General features: G+C 46.7%; 1 protein-coding gene across 1 annotated transcript in view; it reads right to left on the minus strand.

Moving 5' to 3' along the window:
* The window catches only part of LOC140393223 (docking protein 1-like), a 74,047-nt gene that overhangs the window by 44,592 nt on the left and 6,807 nt on the right, over positions 1-22,648 (minus strand). Inside the window, exon 3 of the mRNA XM_072479463.1 lies at positions 10,613-10,685. Coding sequence (XP_072335564.1) covers positions 10,613-10,685 — 73 coding nt within the window. The remainder of the gene's footprint in view (positions 1-10,612; positions 10,686-22,648) is intronic.

The following is a 22,648-nucleotide window of genomic DNA, read 5'->3' on the forward strand; positions in this document are numbered from 1 at the left end:
GAGAATGGACATGGGACTAATGGCAGATGAGGGGGTGTGTCTAAGGGTGAGGGGGTGCATTGAAAAGTACTTGGAACTCAATGATAATGGGGAGGTCCAGGTGGGAGTGGTCTGGGAGGCGCTGAAGGCAGTGGTTAGAGGGGAGCTGATATCAATAAGGGCACATAAAGGAAAGCAGGAGAGTAGGGAACGGGAGCGGTTGCTGCAAGAACTTCTGAGGGTGGACAGGCAATATGCGGAGGCACCGGAGGAGGGACTGTACAGGGAAAGGCAAAGGCTACACGTAGAATTTGACTTGCTGACAACGGGTACTGCAGAGGCACAGTGGAGGAAGGCACAGGGTGTACAGTACGAATATGGGGAGAAGGCGAGCAGGTTGCTGGCCCACTAATTGAGGAAAAGGGGAGCAGCGATGGAAATAGGGGGAGTGAGGGATGAGGAAGGAGAGATGGAGCGGGGAGCGGAGAGAGTGAATGGAGTGTTCAAGGCATTTTATAAAAAATTATACGAAGCTCAACCCCCGGATGGGAGGTAGAGAATGATGGGCTTTATGGACCGGCTGGAATTTCCCAAGGTGGAGGAGCAGGAAAGGGTGGGACTGGGAGCACAGATTGAAATAGAGGAAGTAGTGAAAGGAATTAGGAGCATGCAGGCGGGGAAGGCTCCGGGACCGGATGGATTCCCAGTTGAATTTTACAGGAAACATGTGGACTTGCTCGCCCCGCTACTGATGAGGACCTTTAATGAGGCAAAGGAAAGGGGACAGCTGGCCCCGACTATGTCTGAGGCAACGATATCACTTCTCCTAAAGAAGGAAAAGGACCCGCTGCAATGCGGGTCCTATAGACCTATTTCCCTCCTAAATGTAGACGCTAAGATTCTGGCCAAGGTAGTGGCAATGAGGATAGAGGATTGTGTCCCGAGGGTGGTCCATGAGGACCAAACTGGGTTTGTGAAGGGGAGACAGCTGAATATGAATATACGGAGGCTGCTAGGGGTAATGATGATGCCCCCACCAGAGGGGGAAGCGGAGATAGTGGTGGCGATGGATGTCGAGAAAGCATTTGATAGAGTGGAGTGGGATTATCTGTGGGAGGTGCTGAGGAGATTTGGTTTTGGAGATGAGTATGTTGGATGGGTGCAGCTATTGTATAGGGCCCCAGTGGCGAGTGTGGTCACGAATGGACGGGGATCTGCATACTTTTGGCTCCATAGAGGGACAAGGCAGGGATGCCCTCTGTCCCCATCACTGTTTGCACTGGCGATTGAGCCCCTGGCAATAGCATTGAGGGGTTCGAAGAAGTGGAGGGGAGTACTTCGAGGAGGAGAAGAACACCGGGTATCTCTGTATGCGGATGATTTGTTGTTATATGTAGCGGACCCGGCGGAGGGGATGCCAGAGATCATGCGGACACTTCGGGAGTTTGGAGAATTCTCAGGATATAAACTGAACATGGGGAAAAGTGAGTTGTTTGTGGTGCATCCAGGGGAGCAGAGCAGAGAAATAGAGGACTTTCCGCTGAGGAAGGTAACAAGGGACTTTTGTTACTTGGGGATCCAGATAGCCAAGAATTGGGGTACATTGCATAGGTTAAATTTAACGCAATTGGTGGAACAAATGGAGGAAGACTTCAAGAGATGGGACATGGTATCCCTGTCACTGGCAGGGAGGGTGCAGGCGGTTAAAATGGTAGTCCTCCCGAGATTCCTCTTTGTGTTTCAGTGCCTCCCGGTGGTGATCACGAAGGCTTTTTTCAAAAGGATCGAAAAGAGTATCATGAGTTTTGTGTGGGCCGGGAAGACCCCGAGAGTGAGGAAGGGATTCTTACAGCGTAGTAGGGATAGGGGGGGGCTGGCACTACCGAGCCTAAGTGAGTACTACTGGGCCGCCAATATCTCAATGGTGAGTAAGTGGATGGGAGAAGAGGAGGGAGCGGCGTGGAAGAGATTGGAGAGGGCGTCCTGTAGGGGGACTAGCCTACAAGCTATGGTGACGGCCCCATTGCCGTTCTCACCGAAGAAATACACCACAAGCCCGGTGGTGGTGGCGACTTTGAAAATTTGGGGACAGTGGAGACGGCATAGGGGAAAGACGGGAGCCTTGGTGGGGTCCCCGATAAGAAATAACCATAGGTTTGCCCCAGGGAGAATGGATGGGGGATTTGGAATATGGCAAAGAGCAGGAGTAACGCAACTGAAAGATCTGTTTGTAGATGGGAAGTTCGCAAGTCTGGGAGCGCTGACCGAGAAATATGGGTTGCCCCAAGAGAATGCATTCCGGTATATGCAACTGAGGGCTTTTGCAAGGCAGCAGGTGAGGGAATTCCCGCAGCTCCCGACGCATGAGGTGCAGGACAGAGTAATCTCAAAGACATGGGTGGGGGACGGTAAGGTGTCAGATATATATAGGGAAATGAGGGACGAGGGGGAGATTATGGTAAATGAGCTGAAAGGGAAATGGGAAGAAGAGCTGGGGGAGGAGATTGAGGAGGGGCTGTGGGCGGATGCCCGAAGTAGGGTAAACTCATCGTCCTCGTGTGCCAGGCTAAGCCTGATTCAATTTAAGGTGTTACACAGGGCACATATGACTGGAGCACGGCTCAGTAAATTTTTTGGGGTAGAGGATAGGTGTGCGAGATGCTCGGGAAGCCCAGCGAATCACACCCACATGTTCTGGTCATGTCCGGCACTACAGGGGTTCTGGGTGGGGGTGACAAAGGTGCTTTCGAAAGTAGTGGGGGTCCAGGTCGAACCAAGCTGGGGGTTGGCTATATTTGGGGTTGCACAAGAGCCGGGAGTGCAGGAGGCGAGAGAGGCCGATGTTTTGGCCTTTGCGTCCCTAGTAGCCCGGCGCAGGATACTGTTGATGTGGAAGGAAGCCAAGCCCCCGGGGGTGGAGACCTGGATAAATGACATGGCAGGGTTTATAAAGCCGGAACGGATTAAGTTCGTCCTGAGGGGATCGGCTCAAGGGTTCACCAGGCGGTGGCAACCGTTCGTCGAATACCTCACAGAAAGATAGAGGGAATGGAAAAGAAGAAGGCAGCAGCAGCAGCCCAGGCCCGGGGGGGGGGGGGGGGGGGGGGGGGAGGAACCAGAAGGAGTCTCAGGGTTATTAATATATATGTATAATATGTATAGGTCGTTGCTATAAACAATTGCATATTGGACTGTTAAATCATATTTTTGGAGAGTGTTTATCTGAGACAAGGCAGTTGCCATTTAGTTTTAGTTTTAGTTTTTGTTATATATTATTTATTCTTTGTTTATAAAACAGGTCATTGTTATTCATGCTGTTATATTACTGTGTAAAGGATACACAATGTACTGTGATGGTTGACCAAAAATTTTCAATAAAATATTTTTTTTAAAATAAATAAATAAATAAAGTTGGTGAACTGCAGGCACAAGTTGCGACATGGAATTATGACATGGTTGCATTGCCAGAGCAAGGGTTTAAACAAGGCCAGGAATGGGTTCATTATCATTCCAGAATACTTGGTAATCTGGAATATTGAGATGGAAAAAGAAAAGGGGGCATGGCAGTATTGCCGAAGGATGATATAGTCCTAAATCGAAAGGATATACCAGATGGCTCTATTTGGCTTGAGCTAAGGAAACAAAGCTGTTAAATTTCTGCTAGTTTTTTTAATATACATCTCAAAGTGTATATTTGAGAATACATCTCAAAAGAGTGAGAAGATAGATGAGAAAATCTGGCAGTTTCAAAGACAAAAATAGAATAACAATAATCTGAAATTATTGTCCTAATAATATTATTACCCTAATTTAGGCAATAAAAGGATAGTGCTAAGAGTAGAGAGGCAGAGGAATTTCTGATATGTCTACAGACAGCTGACATGGACTTGATAGGCCGAATAGCTACCTTCAGTTCTATAATAATATCATAATTCAATGATTCTACTTTATGATAATATTCTCAAGCAATGTGTCTCCAGTCCACTATATGAGGCAGTGTTCAATTTGGTTCTGAGAAATTAAGTGAGATAAGTGGAGTTTGTTACAGTAGGAGATAATTTAGGTAACAATAACTGCACCACAATTTGGTTTAAAGTAATTATTGAAAGTGAAAATAACACTCAAATGGAAAAGAACTAATTTCAGTGAATTAAGAAGGGACTTTGCATAGGTAAGACTTGAAAATGTCATTTCAGGTTTACTTTATTTATTAGTTCATGGGATGTGATTGTGCTTTCTATGCCAGCATTTTAGCCCATCCCTAATTGCCCTTTAAGAACGTGATGGTGAGATGCCTCCTTCAACCACGGCAGTCTATGTAGTGCAGACAAAAAGCATTAAGAAAGGAGTTCCAGGATTTTGGCTGAGAAAAGGAAAAGCGATAGAGTTCCAAGTCAGGAGGGTGTATGGCTTGAAGGAGAAATTGCAGGTAGTGGTGTTCCCATGCACCTCCAGCCCTTGACTTTCTAGGTGATACAGGCTGCAGATTTGGAAGGTGGTATCAAAGGAGACTTGGTGAGTTACTGTAGTGTATTTCATAGATGGTACACACTGCTGCTACCGTGTGTCAGTGGTGGAGGGAATGAATGTTTAAGGTGGTGTATGGGGTGCCAATCAACCGGGCTGCATTGTCCTGAGTGGTGTCATTGGTGACTGTTGTTGGAGCTGATTTGTGCCTTGTAGATGGTGAACAAACTTTGAGGAGTCAGGAAGTGAGTTCTTCCCCACAGAACCCCCAGCCTCTAACCTGTTCTTACAGCCACAGTATTCATATGGCTAGTCCAGTGCTCTCCACCGAATTCCAAGCCTTTGATTTTTTCTGTAACCACAGTATGTATATGGCTAGTCCAGTGCAGTTTCTGGTCAATGGTAACCCCCTCGTCGATAGTGGGGAATTCAGTGATGGTAATGCCATTGAATTTCTAGAGGAGGTGATTAGATTCTCTCTTGTTGGAGATGGTCATTGCTTGGCACTTAATGTTACTTGCCATTGATCAGCCCAGGTCTGAATGTTGTACAGGTCTTTCTGCATATGGATATAGACTGCTCCAGAATCAGAGTTGCCGTGAATGGTACTGGATATTGTACGATCAAAGCAAACATGCCCACTTCTGACCTTCTGATGGAGGGAAGGTTGGTGATGAAGCAGCTGAAGATGGCTGGGCCTAGGACACTACCCTGTGGAAACCCTGAGATTAAAGCTGTGACAAAGCATTGCAGGGCATTTGGGAAGATAGTTTAGATGCAAACTAGGCATGATTCTCTGAAGAGAAAATCTAGAATATCCAAAGCTAGTGCATCCTGGTAACAAAGGAAGTTAAATATAAAATAAACAAAAATGATAAATTATGACAATATCAGATGGAGAACATGTATTAAAATGAGTAGCATTACTGAAAGAGATCTGGTCTGGTTGGAATGTGCCCTAGTTTGCTGAAATAAGGATAAATAGAAGAGGCATTGGTCATAAATGTTTGAAACCTCATTGAATGCATGAGTAGTGCTAGAGGACTGGAATGTTGCTTATATTATCTATTCAAGAAATGACATATGGATAATCCATGAAACGTCAGTTTAACATTAGCAATGAGAAAGTTATGGGAAACCATGTTCAGGGACAACATAAATTTCATTTGGAAAGACATAGATTAATCAAATATAATCAAACCCCACCAGCATGGATTTGTTAAAAGTAAATCATGTCTGACTAACATGATTGAATTCTTTCATGGTGTAACAGGAGAGGTTGATCGAGATAATGCAGTAGATGAGGTAAATATGGACTTTCTGAAGGAAGTCAACAATGCTGAGGCTCATTAAGGCTGGATTGTTAAGAAGCTGGAAGCTCGTGGAACTAAGGGGAAAATAGTAGTATCTGTAAGAAATATGACTCAGTCACAGGAAGCAGAGGGTGGTAGTATTTTTAATGTTTTTCAGACTGGGAGGTATTTTTCAGAGATACTTCCCCAGTAGTCACTTTTGGGTCATTCATGGGATAAGAGTGGCACTGGCAAGGACAGCATTTATTGTCCATCCCCAATTGCCTTTGAGAAAGGTGGTGGTGAGTGACCTTCTTGAATATAACGGAGTGGCTTGCAAAACCATTTCAGATGGCAGCTAAGTGTCAACCACATTTCTGTGGATCTGGAATCATATCAAGGCCAGACCAGGCAAGGGCAGCAGATGTTCTTCACTGAAGGACATTAGTGAACCAGTTGTTTGTTTTTACAGCAATCAGTAACTTTCATTGTCATCATGACTAATACCAGTTTTTTTAAATTTCAAATTAATTTAATTAGTAACTATGATACTGTTTCTGGATCAATAGTCAGGCCTCTTGATTACTAGTCCAGTATGATAACTATTATGTTACTGTACCCACATTGCGCTTTTTTTGACTTCTGCAAATGACCTAGATTTGAATGTAGGGAGCAGTATTATAAAGGTTGGAGATGATATAAAACTTGGCAATGTAATAGATGATGATGGGAACAAGTTGTAGTCTACAGGAAGACTTGGGCAGAAAACTGAAAATGGGCAAAATGATGGCCGATATAGTTCATTGCAGGGAAGGGTAAAATAATGCAGTTTGAAGGACTAATGGATGTATACATTACAAATTGCCCATATTGAAAAATGTTGATGAAGAAAGATCTTGCTATCCATCTGCACAAATCTATAAAGTTGGCACGACAAGTTGATATGAGGTGTAAAAAAGTGTATGTGTTATTTGGGTTTATAAACAGAGGACTATAGTATAAAAGCATGCCTAGAGTTTTATAAATCACTGGTTAGACCTCAGCTGAGGTACTGTGGACAATTCTGGGTATCACACTTCAGGAAAGATTTAAAGACCTTAGAAAAGGTACAGAGGAGGTTAACCAGGATGTTACCAGGGATGAGGGACTTCAGTTATGGGAAGAGGTTGAAAAAGTTAGGACTATTTTCCTTGGTACAGAGAAGGTTGGGAGGCATTCTAACTGAAACTTAAGTGTGTGAGGTTTTGATAGAGTAGATGAGTTCCCCTCCTACTCTACTGGTGGGCCTGCAGCTGATTTCTCCACTCACCCTCAACTGATGGGTTTGAAGATCCTGGCACCATATTTGAATACCAGTCCAGCACACTCATATCACCCTTTCCAACCCACCTGTCTTCACCAGACCAGAAAGAATGTCAGCAACCCAGAGGGAACAGGCTAGCAGCCTCAAGAAGAAGTCTATTCCTTAATTCAAATACCTCCCATCCATGGCCCATTTGGATCTGTACCCACCGACACTGGAGTCTCATCCATCCCCTTGAAGGAAACAATGTGGTATCCCTTGATCGCCTTGTTTGTGAGTTTTTCCTGTAGGCTTGTTGGGGTCCAGCTTCCCACCTTCTGGTCTTCCTTCTGCCTTCCATTGTTTGTCTTCATCATCCACCTCCTTGTCCCTCTGCTTGCCATCATCAGCCCTTGCCCGACCACCTCCCCTCCTTGCACAGCTCTCCTTCCACATTGCCCCCGTTGTGTTGTCTGGCCACCACTCCCCAATCACCTCGCACTCCAGCCACAGTCGAAATTCAGACATTTGTTGCAGTGATTGCCTAAGTCCCACAGTACAGTGCTGTCCAGATAGACACCGATGTGTGGCACCATGGGGCAAGGAGACCCCTGTACTCCCCAGCCCCAGGCTCATTACTCAACTGATATGAAGACCAGCTTGGCATGGAGTTGGAGGGTAGGAACCTATCTGCCCTGGCAGAGTGATGAATAGTGCATTAGGAGCAGCGCAGCACTATGGCAGAAAGTCTTTGTTCCACTCATCTGAAAGCCTGGTGTACTGTGGACCGTCTTGTGCATGCCACTCTTCAGCAATCGGGTTTGACACTGACATGGTTTCCCGCTGGCATGATGCAAGATTGGAAGGCTTGATGGGACACCGGCGGGCAGCTTCTTTGATGAGCATTCATGCGATGCAAATGGAATTTGTGCCACCTGCCAGTAGGATGGCTGACCCACCATTAAGAGAATTGCAACATAATGTTACGCTGGTGTGAATTCTGCCCAAAGACTAAGAAATTGATCATATTTTATTTCTATTTTATTCACAGTAAACCATTCTTTAAAAATATTCTCAAGATTTTTTTAAATCTTATTTTGTAAGATATTTCACGTGTCCCTAATATTTCTCTTAAGTAAAGTAACCATGGAATTGAATGCAAATTATAGGCAAATTCTAGGGTCTGGTTCAGCACACTGGGCTAAACAGCTGGCTTATAATGCAGAACAAGTCAGCAGCGCGGGTTCAATTCCCGTACCGGCTTCCCCGAACAGGTGCCGGAATGTGGCGACTAGGGGCTTTTCACAGTAACTTCATTGAAGCCTACTTGTGACAATAAGTTCTTCTTATTATTATTAGACTAGTTAGGAAACTGGCTGAGAAGCGATAGAGTAAATCTAACGGGCAGGTATTCTAATTGATAGGATGTGATTCATGGTTTCCTACAAGGGTCCGTGTTGGGGCCAATGTAATATAGTTGAAGTATATGCACAGTTGTAATTTAGAAACAATTTGAATGGAAAATTTAGTTTCTCCTGGCTCACTAAATGGTTCCTCAGTGTCATGCATTACAATAAATGTATATATTAGAACTGAGAAGTGACAGCACTTTGACAACACTTTTTAACAATGAAGTTAGTATAGACAGACCCATTCTCATGATTAATGATACAATTAGTGGATGTTGGGGTTAAGGCTAGTTCTGAGACCATGAAAGTTAGCTCTAAGTCTTGAGACTGCAAGGTGCATAGAACTATTCCAACACATCCAGCAATTTTGTGCCAATAAGGCAATCCAAATTGAACATTTGGATTCTTGAATGATCATCCATTTCAATGTTTATTTATTATTCATAAATGCAAATTTAGCTTGCTAATCCTCATTATTCAGTTCATAATACTGAACACTATCAGTAGAACACGTATATTCTGTCCTGGAATGGGAAAGAATAATCAATTCTCCCATGTGAAATTCTTGAGCCACTTGCCAGGGAAAAGTAACCGAGAGAGTTTGTTGTTGCCTCACTTAGTTTTTATCTCTGGTGTATCTTTTAAGTGGTTTGTAGCCAGGACTGGAAACCCTCCACCTTAAAAATAGGGCAGTTTACGACTCAGAGCCAGAGCTGCAGTTTCCATTTGGTCAGGTGGGCTGAAGTGGGCTCCAAATCTGATACTTGTAACTCAAGATGTTAAATCCAGCACTGAACCTGTGGTCACTCTATCCAGGTGTGATACTCACTTGATATCAGCCCAGAGACTATTCTCATCTCAACTCGTTGAGGCTGAATATATAATGAAAAGACTTACGAAAAGGGCCCTCTAGTGATGGGCAATTAATGTTGTCATTCCTCTTATCATTTCAGCTTGTCAGTGTTTCATAGTATTTATCACAATGTAGTCAGGGTTTGAATTGCTTCTTTTGGTTCACTGAAACCTCCCAAAAGCTTGACCCTGAAATTATGCCGTGGAACATTATTATTCAAACACTAGTATATTCACCTGAGGATCTTGTCTCCATTATTTTAATGGAGCATCGACACATTTGAAATAAACTTCAGTATCCTGAGCATTACTTAAGTGATCGATCTTTAAGATATATTTAATATATAATCTATTATCTTTATAATACTGTTTGGTTTATCATGCAAAAAACTTGGACAAACTTCCAAAACCAAGTTATATTTAACTCTAAAAAAACCAAAACAAAATCAATTGTTTTTGCGTATTAAAGTCATAATATACATCTTTTATTGAATTCTTGGAATGGGAATTAGCTTATTGACCTACATTTAACCCATCAGGCATAAAAGCAGCTGTAAATAAATTTGCTAGTGGCTACTAATTTTTAAGTTTGCCTTTGTAGTACAAACCATACATTTCTTCATCCCAACCTCACAGCTACAACAATAAGAATACATTTACATTGAGATCAAACAATTAGACCAGAAGAACGCAGATGATTTTCCTTCCATCTCCCCCAGTCAAATATGCAAATTTGTAGCTGTTTATCATTCACATCATCCTGTTCTAGAAGGTTAGAGATGGTATTGTGCCATCTCGATGTCTGAGAAACCCTTACCTCCACCACATAGAAACTGTAGCTAACCTTGTTTGGTTGTAATACCTCACCATAACCATTCCAGATGAGTCCACGCTTGCCCAATCTTATCAGTTTTTTCTAAGTTAACTTCAAGATTAACTGGGTTAATCTTAAACTACTTATTTTGCCCTAAAAAACAACGAGCATTGTTCTGGCAATCTACACGAGTCTGACATTTTATACTCACTTCAGATGATCAGGTTCTTTTCTTGGCCTTAATTCAGTCTGTCACATAAAGCTAGTCAAATTTGATTTTTGTTACTGTCTTTGCAAGAACAAACTCTAAATGGACTAACGCTTATAAAATCACTGCGCAATATTCAGTATTGGATAAAATGAAAGTAAGCGACAATATAGATGACAAGATGAGCTATTTATTTCAATGACAAAATTTAAGCATTGCTATATTTGCATTGAATCAAAATATACTCAAAACTTGTGGAGCATTATGAAACAAACTTCCAATTATAAAAAGTAAGAACCCATGCTTTACCTCCTTCATGTGAACAATAGAGTTCATTTTCTTTCATTCTCATTGCCATTGCATCTGAATCCTCTTGCGGATGCTGAATTAATACAAGTTTCACAAATAAGTAATATGAAATCATTATCTTACAAACACAAAGACTAAACAAAAATTTTCAATATAAATTCAAAAGATTTTACATGTATGTTTATATCAAGTGCAGCAAAGTGGTTCTCTTTTGCCTCACATTTTTTCTTTTTTTGGGGGCATTTTGAATTGAAACATTTGGACAGTAAATATTTCCCTATCGTTTAGATAAATCTTTACCTCTATAAATCTTTCTATTCTTAATCTTTGAAATACTTCTGTGAAAGTAAAACAAACTTTACATAAATGGGCACAAATCAAAAAGCATTGCTCGTATAATCTCCCTCAGACACCACTGAGCAGTGATAGCCTAGCATAAGTCACTTGGACTGATCTCACATTTGTGTGCTCCCAGTGCTTATGACAAGCACTTTATGGGACATTTAAGGTTCATTGCTCATTATTTTCCATCTATTTATTTTTCTGTGGGAATGAACAGACAGAGAGAGACACTGCCTCTACCACAAACATGAATTGTGGGGGAATTGTGAATTAGCCCTAGTGTCTTCAGGAGAAAAGGGAAGAAAATAGGAAATAAAATGTAAAATAAACAGTTCTTTATGTGTTGTTTATGAGATAGATTGTAGCAGTCAAATTAAACATAATGTAAATATTCAAGTCCTCGTACCCATGGATCTATAATAGATATTTTCTCAGGTTCATTGTCGCCACTTATTCTTGGAAGTAAACTTTGCATCCTCCATGATCAGGAGTCTATATTTACTATCTAATATTTGGTTAAATAATGATAGGATAAACCGTTCATTGTTTGTACATTGTACTATGAGCGCATGTATGTTTGCACATGTGTCCCCTTGTCTTCTTAGAAAGGAGAATGTAAATCACACTCGTGAGGATAGATTGGCTGTAAACCAATAAACTGGTTATTTTATGTGGATGAACAGAAAACAATTTTCAAAAAAAATTATTTAGCACTTTTTGTAAACTAATATTGCAAGATCCATGATCTTGCTGCTAGTATGGGCTTGACGTACTGGAAAGTTACCATTCCAAACTAACTGGCACTAACCTCGCTAACAAATGGCACTTAATGTCTCAGATCTTCTCAGCACTAGAAACAATCGTCAGATTGCTTTTGTGCTAGCAAATTCACTGACTTGATGCTGATGCACATTTGTACCATGGTCTGCTAATCCTTGCCTTTTACAGAAATGTGCAGAACAGCATCCCTCAGTGAAATCCATTGGGGTAGAGTAGAGGGGAAGACAGGACATGCCCCCTTTTTATGGCATTAACTGTCGAATGATAAGGTTAAAGGTTCAGTTTGAATGCTGAGGAGTAGGTGGTTGAGTGGATGAATTGATAAGTGAGTGAGTGCGTAAGTGGGTAGACAGGTCACAGTGTAAGCTAGATTTAAAAGGATGGAGCTCTGAATCAAGCCGGAGTGTCTGCAACTCAGCCCCCACACGGCGAACTCAGCGGCAATCTTCAAGCACCGGCTGGCGTGTTTTAAAGGATATCTCGGGACGGCCGAAAACACACCCACGGGAGAACTGAAACTGCAAGTCCTGCACTCGGGGGTGAGCCCGGAGATTTACACCCTCATCGAGGAAGCGGAAGACTTCGATGCAGCAATAGAACTGCTAAAAGAACATTATATTCGCCCGGTAAACCAGGTCTACGCCCGACACCTGCTAGCGACGAGGCGACAAATCCCTGGGGAATCGCTGGAAGAAATCTACCGTCCACTCCTGGTGTTGGGAAGAAACTGCAGCTGCCCGCATGTTTCGGCAAGCGAACACACTGAACTCTTGGTCCGGGACGCTTTCTTGGCAGGCATGCTGTCCTCCCAAATCCGCCAGCGTTTGCTGGGAAAAGATACTCTCGGTCTCAAGGAAACATGGGCCCTTGCAGGCTCCCTGGATGTGGCCTCCAGAAACGCCCGCGCTTACGTTCCCGACCGCGCGGCAGCCCCCTGGACAGCGTGGAACCCCTCCGCAGCCGACCCCGAGACATCCCCATCCCCTCACAGGCTTATGCTGCAAGGCGGCCTGGCAACCCCGGGGGGCTCTGCTGCTACTTTGCGGGCAGGCCAAGCACCCAGGCCAGCGTTGCCCGGCCCGCGAATCCACCTGCAAGGGATGCGGTAAAAAGGCCATTTTGTGGTGGTATGCCAGGCCCGTGCGGTTGCCGCAGCCTCCGGCGGCGAATGCGGATCACCACCACAAACCTCTCCACGGTCCCCAAGCAGCCAGCGGGCGCCGCCATCTTCCACCCCAGGGCCACGTGCCGCCCCTGGGTGCCGCCATATTGTCCCGCGGACATCACGTTAGATGGATGGGCGCCGCCATTTTGTGCACCCTCAGCCATGTGCGACCAATGTGAGCTTCCGAAATCCGCCACTCCTCAGTCGAAAAGGAGGCGCAGGCCATAGTAGAAGCTGTGCGACATTGGAGGCATTACCTGGCCGGCAGGAGATTCACTCTCCTCACTGACCAACGGTCGGTTGCTTTCATGTTTGATAATGCACAGCGGGGCAAGATAAAAACGATAAGATCTTGCGGTGGAGGATTGAACTCTCCACCTACAACTACGAGATCTTGTATCGTCCCGGGAAGCTAAACAAGCCTCCTGATGCCCTGTCCCGCAGCACATGTGCCACCCCACAAATGGACCGCCAATGAGCCCTCCACGAGGACCTCTGTCACCCAGGGGTCACTCGCTTTTTCCACTTTATCAAGACCCGCAACCTGCCCTACTCCATCGAGGAGGTCAGGACAGTCACCAGGGACTGCCAAATCTGCGCGGAGTGGAAACCGCACTTCTACCGGCCAGAGAAAGCGCACCTGATAAAGGTTTCCCGTCCCTTTGAATGCCTCAGCATGGACTACAAAGGCCCCCTCCCCTCCAACGACCGCAACACGTACTTCCTGATCGTGATTGACGAGTACTCCCGGTTCCCATTAGCCATCCCCTGCCCCGACATGACCGCAACCACCGTCATCAAGGCCCTCCATAGCTTCTTTGCACTGTTCGGGTTCCCTTCCTACATACATAGTGATAGGGGGTCCTCCTTTATGAGCGACGAACTGCGTCAATTCCTGCTCAGCAAGGGCATCGCCTCGAGCAGGACAACCAGTTACAACCCCCGGGGTAACGGGCAGGTAGAGAGGGAGAATGGAACGGTCTGGAAGACCGTCCTACTGGCCCTATGGTCCAGGAATCTCCCAGTCTCCCGCTGGCAGGAAGTCCTCCCAGATGCCCTCCACTCCATCCGGTCACTGCTTTGTACCACAACCAACCAGACACCTCACGAACGTCTCCTTGTCTTCCCCAGGAAGTACTCCTCTGGGACCTCGCTCCCAACCTGGCTGGCAGCTCCCGGACCCATCCTGCTCCGAAAACACGTGCGGGCGCACAAGTCGGACCCGTTGGTGAGAGGGTCCATCTTCGCCACGCTAACCCCCAGTACCCCGACAGCCGACAAGATACGGTCTCCCTATGAGACCAGGCGCCCGCCGGAGCCCCACGCACACCCCAGCCACCAGTCCCACCCTCCCCTCCACCAGGGCACCTTACAGGAGGATCGTCCTTCCGCCGGCCCTGTCTAGGCCCCCCCACTCACCAACGCACCCCGCAGGCGCTCCCTTCCCAGGTCAACCGTTTTCCCCACCAGCGCCGTCTAGGGGTGTCAAAGCTGCCACAGAGATCGAGGCCACGCACCCGGAGTCACAGACGCCTGAGCCTCTACCGGAGTCACCACCGAAGCTCCGACGATCACAGAGGACGACCAGGGCCCCTGATCGACTGATTGCTTCATTTTAAATTGTAAATTTAAATCATAAGTTGTCAATAGTTACTAGAATTGTAAATAGTTACAAACCGCTGTACGGAGGTATTACGGTACCTCCATAACTAATTCCACCACGTTGCCATGTTTGTAGTATCAGGCCACCACCCCCGCCAGACTCGTTTTTTAACAGGGGTGAATGTGGTAGTAGAGGTATTACGGTACCTGATAATGATGGAACACTATTGGTAGAAATTGTATGCTTCCTATTGGTTGAGCTGTACGCTAGCTCCGCCCTGCTAGGTGGGGTATAAGAGCCCGTGCCGCCCCAGCAGCCTTCATTCTATACCTGAGCTGCTGGGGGAAACATCTAGCTTATTAAAGCCTTCAGTTGGACTACAACCTCGCTTTAGTGGTCATTGATCGTGCATCACCAACTGCTCCAGGATGTGCCAAATTGTTTCAGCATTAACCCATCATGCAAAAATAAGCAGTTTTAATGGTTCTCTCATTTTATTTCAGGATAATCCACTAAGATTCCAAAACCCTTGTGTATTGATCGGAATTTTTGTAAGCTGAGCCTGTTATATCAACAGCATAATGAAACCAAAACTTCCTTCTAAACCAAAGTAAAAAATTTAACATGTTGCACTTCTGTAAGTGAATATTTTCAATATGTTAGAAATGGAAACAGTATGAAGAGTCCATTATCTAATAATTAAATTATATGTCAAAACTTTGGTTCTCCCATGTGCATTTTCAACACCTTCATAAAAATAAATGTTATTTTTTTAAATGCTGACAGAAGTGTTCCAAGTATTTTTCATGAACTGTTTGGAATTGCACGTTCCAACATTTTATTTTCTCCCTCCCCTTCTTTTGATTCTCGGTACCAATCATCATTTCCAGCTCAGAGGAATTCTGTGATATCTGGAAATGCTTAACTTAGTTTTGATAGTGTGATAAAGTTGATTTGTAACCAATGTGAGGCTAGCTTAGAAGATCAACAAATGACTGACTGGGTTTATTAACACTTATAGAGAGGTGGCAGATCCAGTGGTAGCATATTGCAAGAGATGGCTCAGCGAAATAAGAGGGATATAAATGCATCTTGGTCAGCAGCATGAAATGGGCAATGCTGAATCCATGGCTTGTTTTCAATGCCCAATTTTCTTTCCCATTTAAGCCATTAGAAAGAAAATGAAGCAGAATGCAAAACAGGCTTCCAAGTCTGATTTATGCAATTGACCAAAATGAATGCATACGCCCAGAGGTTCAGGGAGAAGTGGAGAGTTGGCACTGAACCAGTAGAGGCTAATCGAGGAATGCAGTGGAGATGAGTTGTGGTCTTGATTGCAGATCCAGTTTATCAGCAGAGCAGCAAGAAGTAGCGGCATTAAATTCTAAGGATCAAGGTCAGTGAATTCCAGGGAGCCAGAGGAATGTGATTGGTAAATGTATGGAAACAGCAACATTTTTAAAAACTCATTTATAGGAATTATCCGTCGCTGACTAGGCCAGCATTTATTTCCCGTTCCTAATGGTGATGAGTTGCCTTATTGAACTGTTGCAGTCCATATGGTGTAGTCCACAGTGGTGTTAGGGAGGAAATTCCAGGATTTTGACCCAACAACAGTGAAGGAATGGCGATATATTTCCATGTCACGATGGCGAGTGACTTGGAGGGGAACCTATAGGTGGTGGTGATCCCACGTGTCTCATGCTCTTGTCCTAGGTGGTAGAGGTCATGGATTTGGAAGGTGCTGCCTCAGGAACCTTGGTGAGTTCCTACAGTGCATCTTGTAGATGGTACACACGACTGACACGATTTGAAAATATTCTATCAAACTCCTGACTTGCCCTTGCGGATGATGGACAGGCTTTGGGAAGTCAGGAGGTGGGTTAATCACTGCACGATTCCTAGCCTCTGACATTCTCTGGTAGACAAAGGGGGCAATTTTGAGCCTGCACTAGCCATATATGGGACCAGCAATGCGGGTGCAAAATTCGGGGAGAATCGGAAAACACAAATGATCTGTTGAGATTACAATTCCCGATTTTCAACCACCCTCACCATTGGAGTATCACGAAACACGCTGCGCGAGCCCTGGAACCTCATTTTAATACATTAGCGTGTCATTAGCTAACACGAACTCGGGGATTTACCCCCTCACTCAATATTCATCGGGCACCGGTGTGGCTATTTACAACAGCTTTACATAAACATAAACCTCCGAGTGGGATTTCAGAGATGAACTCTCAGACAGCCATCATCCCCCAGGGTGTTGAAAGTTCAGGGGGTACCGAGGAGGTCGCGGGAGACACAGATACGTTCAACCCGGGCCAGGGGTGGGTTTCAGTATCACAAACCCGACGGCAGGGATCACTCACAGGCTTTAACTACCTATCAACTCTTGCTTTAAAGTGGTTTGAAGGCTGGCATGTAGGCAGGGCTTCCTGTGTCCTCTTTGCAGGGTTTGTGTCCATATCGCTGCTGAGAGCATGCCCTTCCTTGACTAGTCATTTATGCTAATGAAATCTGCAGAGTGAAACATCAGCGCTACTGATTGGAGCCAAGTTCTTAACCCTTTGGAAGCATTGGGCCCAAGCATAGAACTCCAATGCTCATACAAGCATTAAATTACACTGATGACACTGGTGTGCACCCCTATACAAGGCATAATGCCTTTTATTATTCACCTGTTCAAGGTAATCGTAGGGGCATCCTTGAGGCCCCCCATGAGGATGCAAATGCTGCTCCACAGTATTGGCCAAGTTGTTGGCGGGGAGGATAGAGGATTGTGTCCCAGGGGTGGTTGCAGAAGATCAAACAGGCTTTGTGAAGTGCAAGCAGTAATACAAGACTGGTGATGAATCTGTCGAGAGCTCTGGTACCGGAGGTGGTGGTGTCCATGGATGCGGAGAAAGCATTTGATCGGGTGGAGTGGCGGTACTTGTTCAAAGTTTTGGGAAGGTTTGGGTTTGGGCCGAGATTTGTGGCATGGGGGCGGTTTCTGTATGTGGCGCCAAGAGCGAGGGTAAGGACGAATGATATGAGCTCACAAAGCTTTGACTTACACAGGGGTACGAGGCAGGGGTGCCCGCTGTCGCCACTGCTGTTTACCCTGGCCATAGAGCTATTGGCGATGGTTCTCAGGGGGTCGGCAGAGTGGCAGGGAATAATGAGGGGACAGAGGGAGCATCGGGTGTCGCTCTATGCCGATGACTTCCTACTGTATGTTTTGGATCCGATTGGGAAAGATTCTGGGCCTGTTCGGGAGGTTTGGAGGGTTCTCAGGATACAAGCTGAATGTAGGGAAAAGCGAGGTATTCCCGGTGAATGAGCTAGCACAGCGGGCTAATTTAGGGGGGATGCCATTTACGGTAGCGAGGGATAGGTTTAGGTACTTGGGGATTCAGGTAGTGAGGGAATGGACGGGGCTCCATAAGTGGAACTTAACGAAGCTGGTGGAGGAGGCGAGGGAGGATCTTAAGAGGTGGGATACACGGCACTTAAGGTTGGCGGGGAGGGTCCAAGTGGTGAAAATGAATATTCTGCCGAGGTTCTTGTTTATCTTTCAGGCTCTCCCGATCTTTATATCAAAGGCCTTTTTTCGGAAAGTGGACACAATCATCTCTGACTTTGTATGGGCGGGGAAGGTGCCGAGGGTGGGGAGGACCTAGCTACAGAGGCAGAGGCAGCAGGGGGTTTGGCATTGCCAAACTTGCTTCATTATTATTGGGCGGCGAATGTAGACAAGGTGCGGCGGTGGTGGGAAGGAGAAGGGTAGAGTGGGTTAGGATGGAGGAGGAATCTTGTAAGGGGTCGAGTTTGAGGGCTATGATGACGGCAGCATTGCCAACGGCTCCGAGTAGGTATTCGGGGAGCCCAGTGGTGCAGTCCACGGTGAAGATATGGAATCAGCTGAGGAGGCTTTTTAGGGTGGAAGGGATGTTGGTGCTAACGCCACTGTGCAAGAATCATAGGTTTGAGCCGGGGGGGATGGATAGTGTATACAGGAGGTGGAGGGATGTGGGCTGGTCAAGGTGAGGGATTTGCATTTGGTGGAAGGGTTCGCCAGTCTGGAGGAGCTAAGGGAGAGGGTAGAGCTGCCGAGGGGTAGTGAGTTCAGGTATCTATAGGTTAGGGACTTTGCACGAAAGGTCTGGAAGGGCTTCCCTAGATTGCCGGGATACGCCCTGCTAGAGCGACTGCTGCTTCTGTATGTGGAAGGGCAGGGAAGAATTAGGGATATATATAAGTGGCTGGGGGAGCAGGGAGGCGAGCGGGTGGTGAAGATCAAGGAGAAATGGGAAGTGGAGTTGGGAATGGAGATCAATTCGGGAGTATGGAGTGAGGCACTGCGAAGGGTAAATGGGGCCTCCTCTTATGCAAGGATGAGCCTGATACAGTTTAAGGGGGTCACAGGGTGCATATGACTCGGGCGAGAATGAGTGGGTTCTTTCATGGGGTAGCAGATCACTGTGAGAGGTGTGGGAGGGGGCCAGCGAATCATGCGCACATGTTTTGAGGTTGTGAAAAATTGGGAAGATTCTGGGCGGGAGTGTTCGCGGTCTTAGCCAGGATAGTGGAGGAGGGAGTGGACCCGGACCCTTTGCTGGCGATATTTGGGGTTTCAGAGAAGCCGGAGCTCATGGAGAGGAGGAAGGCCGATGTCTTGGCCTTCGCCTCTCTCATGGCACGGCAACAAATTTTGCTGGAGTGGCGGTCGGCATCGCCACCGGGAGTAGCAGCATGGTTGGGTGACCTGTATGACTTCCTGCGGTTAGAGAAGATAAAGTATGAGTTAAGGGGCTCAGCAGGGGAGTTTGAGAAAAGGTGGGGGATGTTTGTGACCGTGTTTGAGGAGCTGTCTGTCACAGGGGGGTGGGTGATGGGGAGCGGGGGTGAAAAAGGAGAAAATCTGTACAAACTGTATAGTTGATTGTTGGGAAGAATGTTTCCCGGGGGTGTTTATTTGCTGTAACCTACTTTGATTCAAGTTTGAATAAAATGCACTTTTTTAAAAATGCAAATGCTGCTTCACTGTATCCACTCAACTGCCCCTTCACATAACACTGGAGTTGGGGAGTGGGGAATGGTCGGGTATAAAATGCCGCTGAGACTCTAGAGGATTCATATGCCTCATCCAGGTAGGTAATTGTGAGGGATACTGTGGGAACGTTACTATAGTGTGAGAGGGGAGGAAAGTGTGAGGCTTAGTGGAGAGGCACTCACTAAGGGGGAAGCACATGGGTGGATGTCCCAGAGGCACGGGAGGTAGAGGGTCAGGGTTCTGTCAGGAATCTGTGATGAATGTAGAAATTGTTATATATTATTTTATATATGTTGCAGTAATGTTTATAAATGCCTGGGTTAAGGTATACATTTGTTGCACTAATATTATTAAAGAACCTAGGATGAGGTACCCAGACTGTGTGTCTCCTAAAGTTGTAATTAAGGAGCCATAAAAGGATGAGGTAATTATTGATTTTAATCACTTACTTGCTTATAAAGGATTAGTGGAATTGTATTTTGATAGCTGGAGATTGCCCTGAGCGTAAATAATTTATGGGGGAGTGGTGTTTAATCCTAGCTGAGCAGGCCATGGAACTTAGTGGGATACAGGTGATTAATGGAAGGAGCTAGGTCTGTCTGTAGTTTGGCGGGCCGTTATAGGATTTTACATTGAACAGCAGTTTTGCCAAATGCTATTAGGTTGAGCAGAAGTATACGGAGACTTTGGGGTCATGATGTGAGCAATGGAGTGGACATCTCCTGTCATGGCATGCACTTCCTGACCAAGGTCTCCAATGTGGATGCCACTCTCGCAGTGTTGCCCTCTTTGCACAGGAGTGACGGCACCAGCTCTTCGGACAGAAGGCAATGGGACTCCTCCAGGCAGACTTGCATTCCGAGGAGAGGTGCTGTCACCCCTTCCTGATGTTCTTGACTCTGCCTTTGCAGTTCCAACAGTTCTGGGGTGACCAGGCCCAGGGGCATGTCATCGACCAGGGGTTCAGTAGAGTCCTGGGTTCTAGCATCGCTCAGAGTGCCAGTTCCCTGGGGCGTTCCTCCCTCTGCCTGCTGTGATGTGCTGACCTGTGAGTGATCCAGAAGCCTGCCTACTACTTATCCCACCGAGGGGTGAGTATCTGTGCTGGTAGAGGGTGTGGGTGAGTATCTGTGCTGGGGGAGGGTGTGGGTGAGTATCTGTGCTGGTGAAGGGTGTGGGTGACTATCTGTGCTGGTGGAGGGTGTGGGTGAGTATCTGTGCTGGGGGAGGGTGTGGGTGAGTATCTGTGCTGGGGGAGGGTGTGGGTGAGTATCTGTGCTGGGGGAGGGTGTGGGTGAGTATCTGTGCTGGGGGAGGGTGTGGGTGAGTATCTGTGCTGGGGGAGGGTGTGGGTGAGTATCTGTGCTGGGGGAGGGTGTGGGTGAGTATCTGTGCTGGGGGAGGGTGTGGGTGAGTATCTGTGCTGGGGAGGGTGTGGGTGAGTATCTGTGCTGGGGGAGGGTGTGGGTGAGTATCTGTGCTGGGGGAGGGTGTGGGTGAGTATCTGTGCTGGGGGAGGGTGTGGGTGAGTATCTGTGCTGGGGGAGGGTGTGGGTGAGTAGCTGTGCTGGGGGAGGGTGTGGGTGAGTATCTGTGCTGGTGGAGGGTGTGGGTGAGTATCTGTGCTGGGGGAGGGTGTGGGTGAGTATCTGTGCTGGGGGAGGGTGTGGGTGAGTATCTGTGCTGGGGGAGGGTGTGGGTGAGTATCTGTGCTGGTGGAGGGTGTGGGTGAGTATCTGTGCTGGGGGAGGGTGTGGGTGAGTATCTGTGCTGGGGGAGGGTGTGGGTGAGTATCTGTGCTGGGGGAGGGTGTGGGTGAGTATCTGTGCTGGGGGAGGGTGTGGGTGAGTATCTGTGCTGGGGGAGGGTGTGGGTGACAGATGTGATGCCTCTTCAATGCGGTGTCCGAGAAGTCTCCCTTGGAGCTGCTCATGTCTGTGTTCTCCAAGGGGCGCGAGGATGGTCCGGGTTGGTGGACTGATTGCCCTGCAGTGAAAGGGAGATGGCATTACTGCATCACAGGGGCTAAATGATGGGACAATGTTTACTCACGTGAGGCTTGAATAATAACTGTATCCTAAGAGTTCTGAGTCCACCCTTCACCCTCTGTTCAGGCACGTTCCTCCCCAGCCAACTCAAGGTCTCTTTCCTCAAAGGGCGTGAGGCTTCTGAGCTGGCGCCTGACTCCAGGTGGATGTGCCTGCTCACATCTATTATGCTCAAGTTTGTCTTGCAATGAGACAGATGGGGAGAGTGTAGGCGGGAGTCCTGGAAGTTCAGGTGGTGCTGAGGTGTGGCATGTGTGGGACTTCAGTGGGAGAGGGGATGTGAGGAGAAAAGTAAATACTGGGGGAGACCATGGGGATTGGGGGGGTGGTGGAGCGGGAAGGAAAGAGATCCTCATGACAGGTGTTGGTATCCCGTGAGGTATCTGGGTAAGAGATCACCTTGCAGGTGTGAGGGGTGTATGAGGAGGTGCAGCGAGAGATTGGAGGTGGCAGACTTATCATGGCTTCGCAAATTCTTTCTGCAGGACTGCTGCCTCGTCCCCTACTGCAGTGAGCTGGCCCTGACTAGGACTGGCACTGCCTCCCAGGCGGGGGTGGTCACCTTGATGAATGGACATCTGCGTGACCATGGGTAGAAGGCCTCTGCTGCATACCATCCAAGAGTTTGAGAAATGCGGCGCTGGCTTCCTAGCAATCATCCCCTCAAATGGATCTGGAACAACTGCTAGGGAGGTGTTTACATGGAGCACCCCACTGATTGCAAAAATTAAATTGCCCCAGGGCAAGCGAATCAGTGGGAGGGTGCCATGAGCATGATGTAATTCAAGTGGGAAAAATAAATTTGTGAAAGAAGCTCAACATTCCATAAGATTTCCCGTCAATGGTGTGGGTGGGATTCACACCGGTTTCCTCACCGGAACCAAAACTCTGCCAAATTTTGGCAAGATCCCGCCAAAAGTACTTTTATGCTAGTCTTGTTGGATATGGTCATGGATATTGTATTTAGCCCACTGTGCTAAACCAGCCCCTGTACATCAATGGACACTAAGGGACAATTTAGCGTAGCCAAGCCACCAAACCTGCACGTCTGATTTTTATA

The sequence above is a fragment of the Scyliorhinus torazame genome, chromosome 16 (assembly GCF_047496885.1).
Source record: "Scyliorhinus torazame isolate Kashiwa2021f chromosome 16, sScyTor2.1, whole genome shotgun sequence".
NCBI classification, from domain to species: Eukaryota; Metazoa; Chordata; class Chondrichthyes; order Carcharhiniformes; family Scyliorhinidae; genus Scyliorhinus; species Scyliorhinus torazame.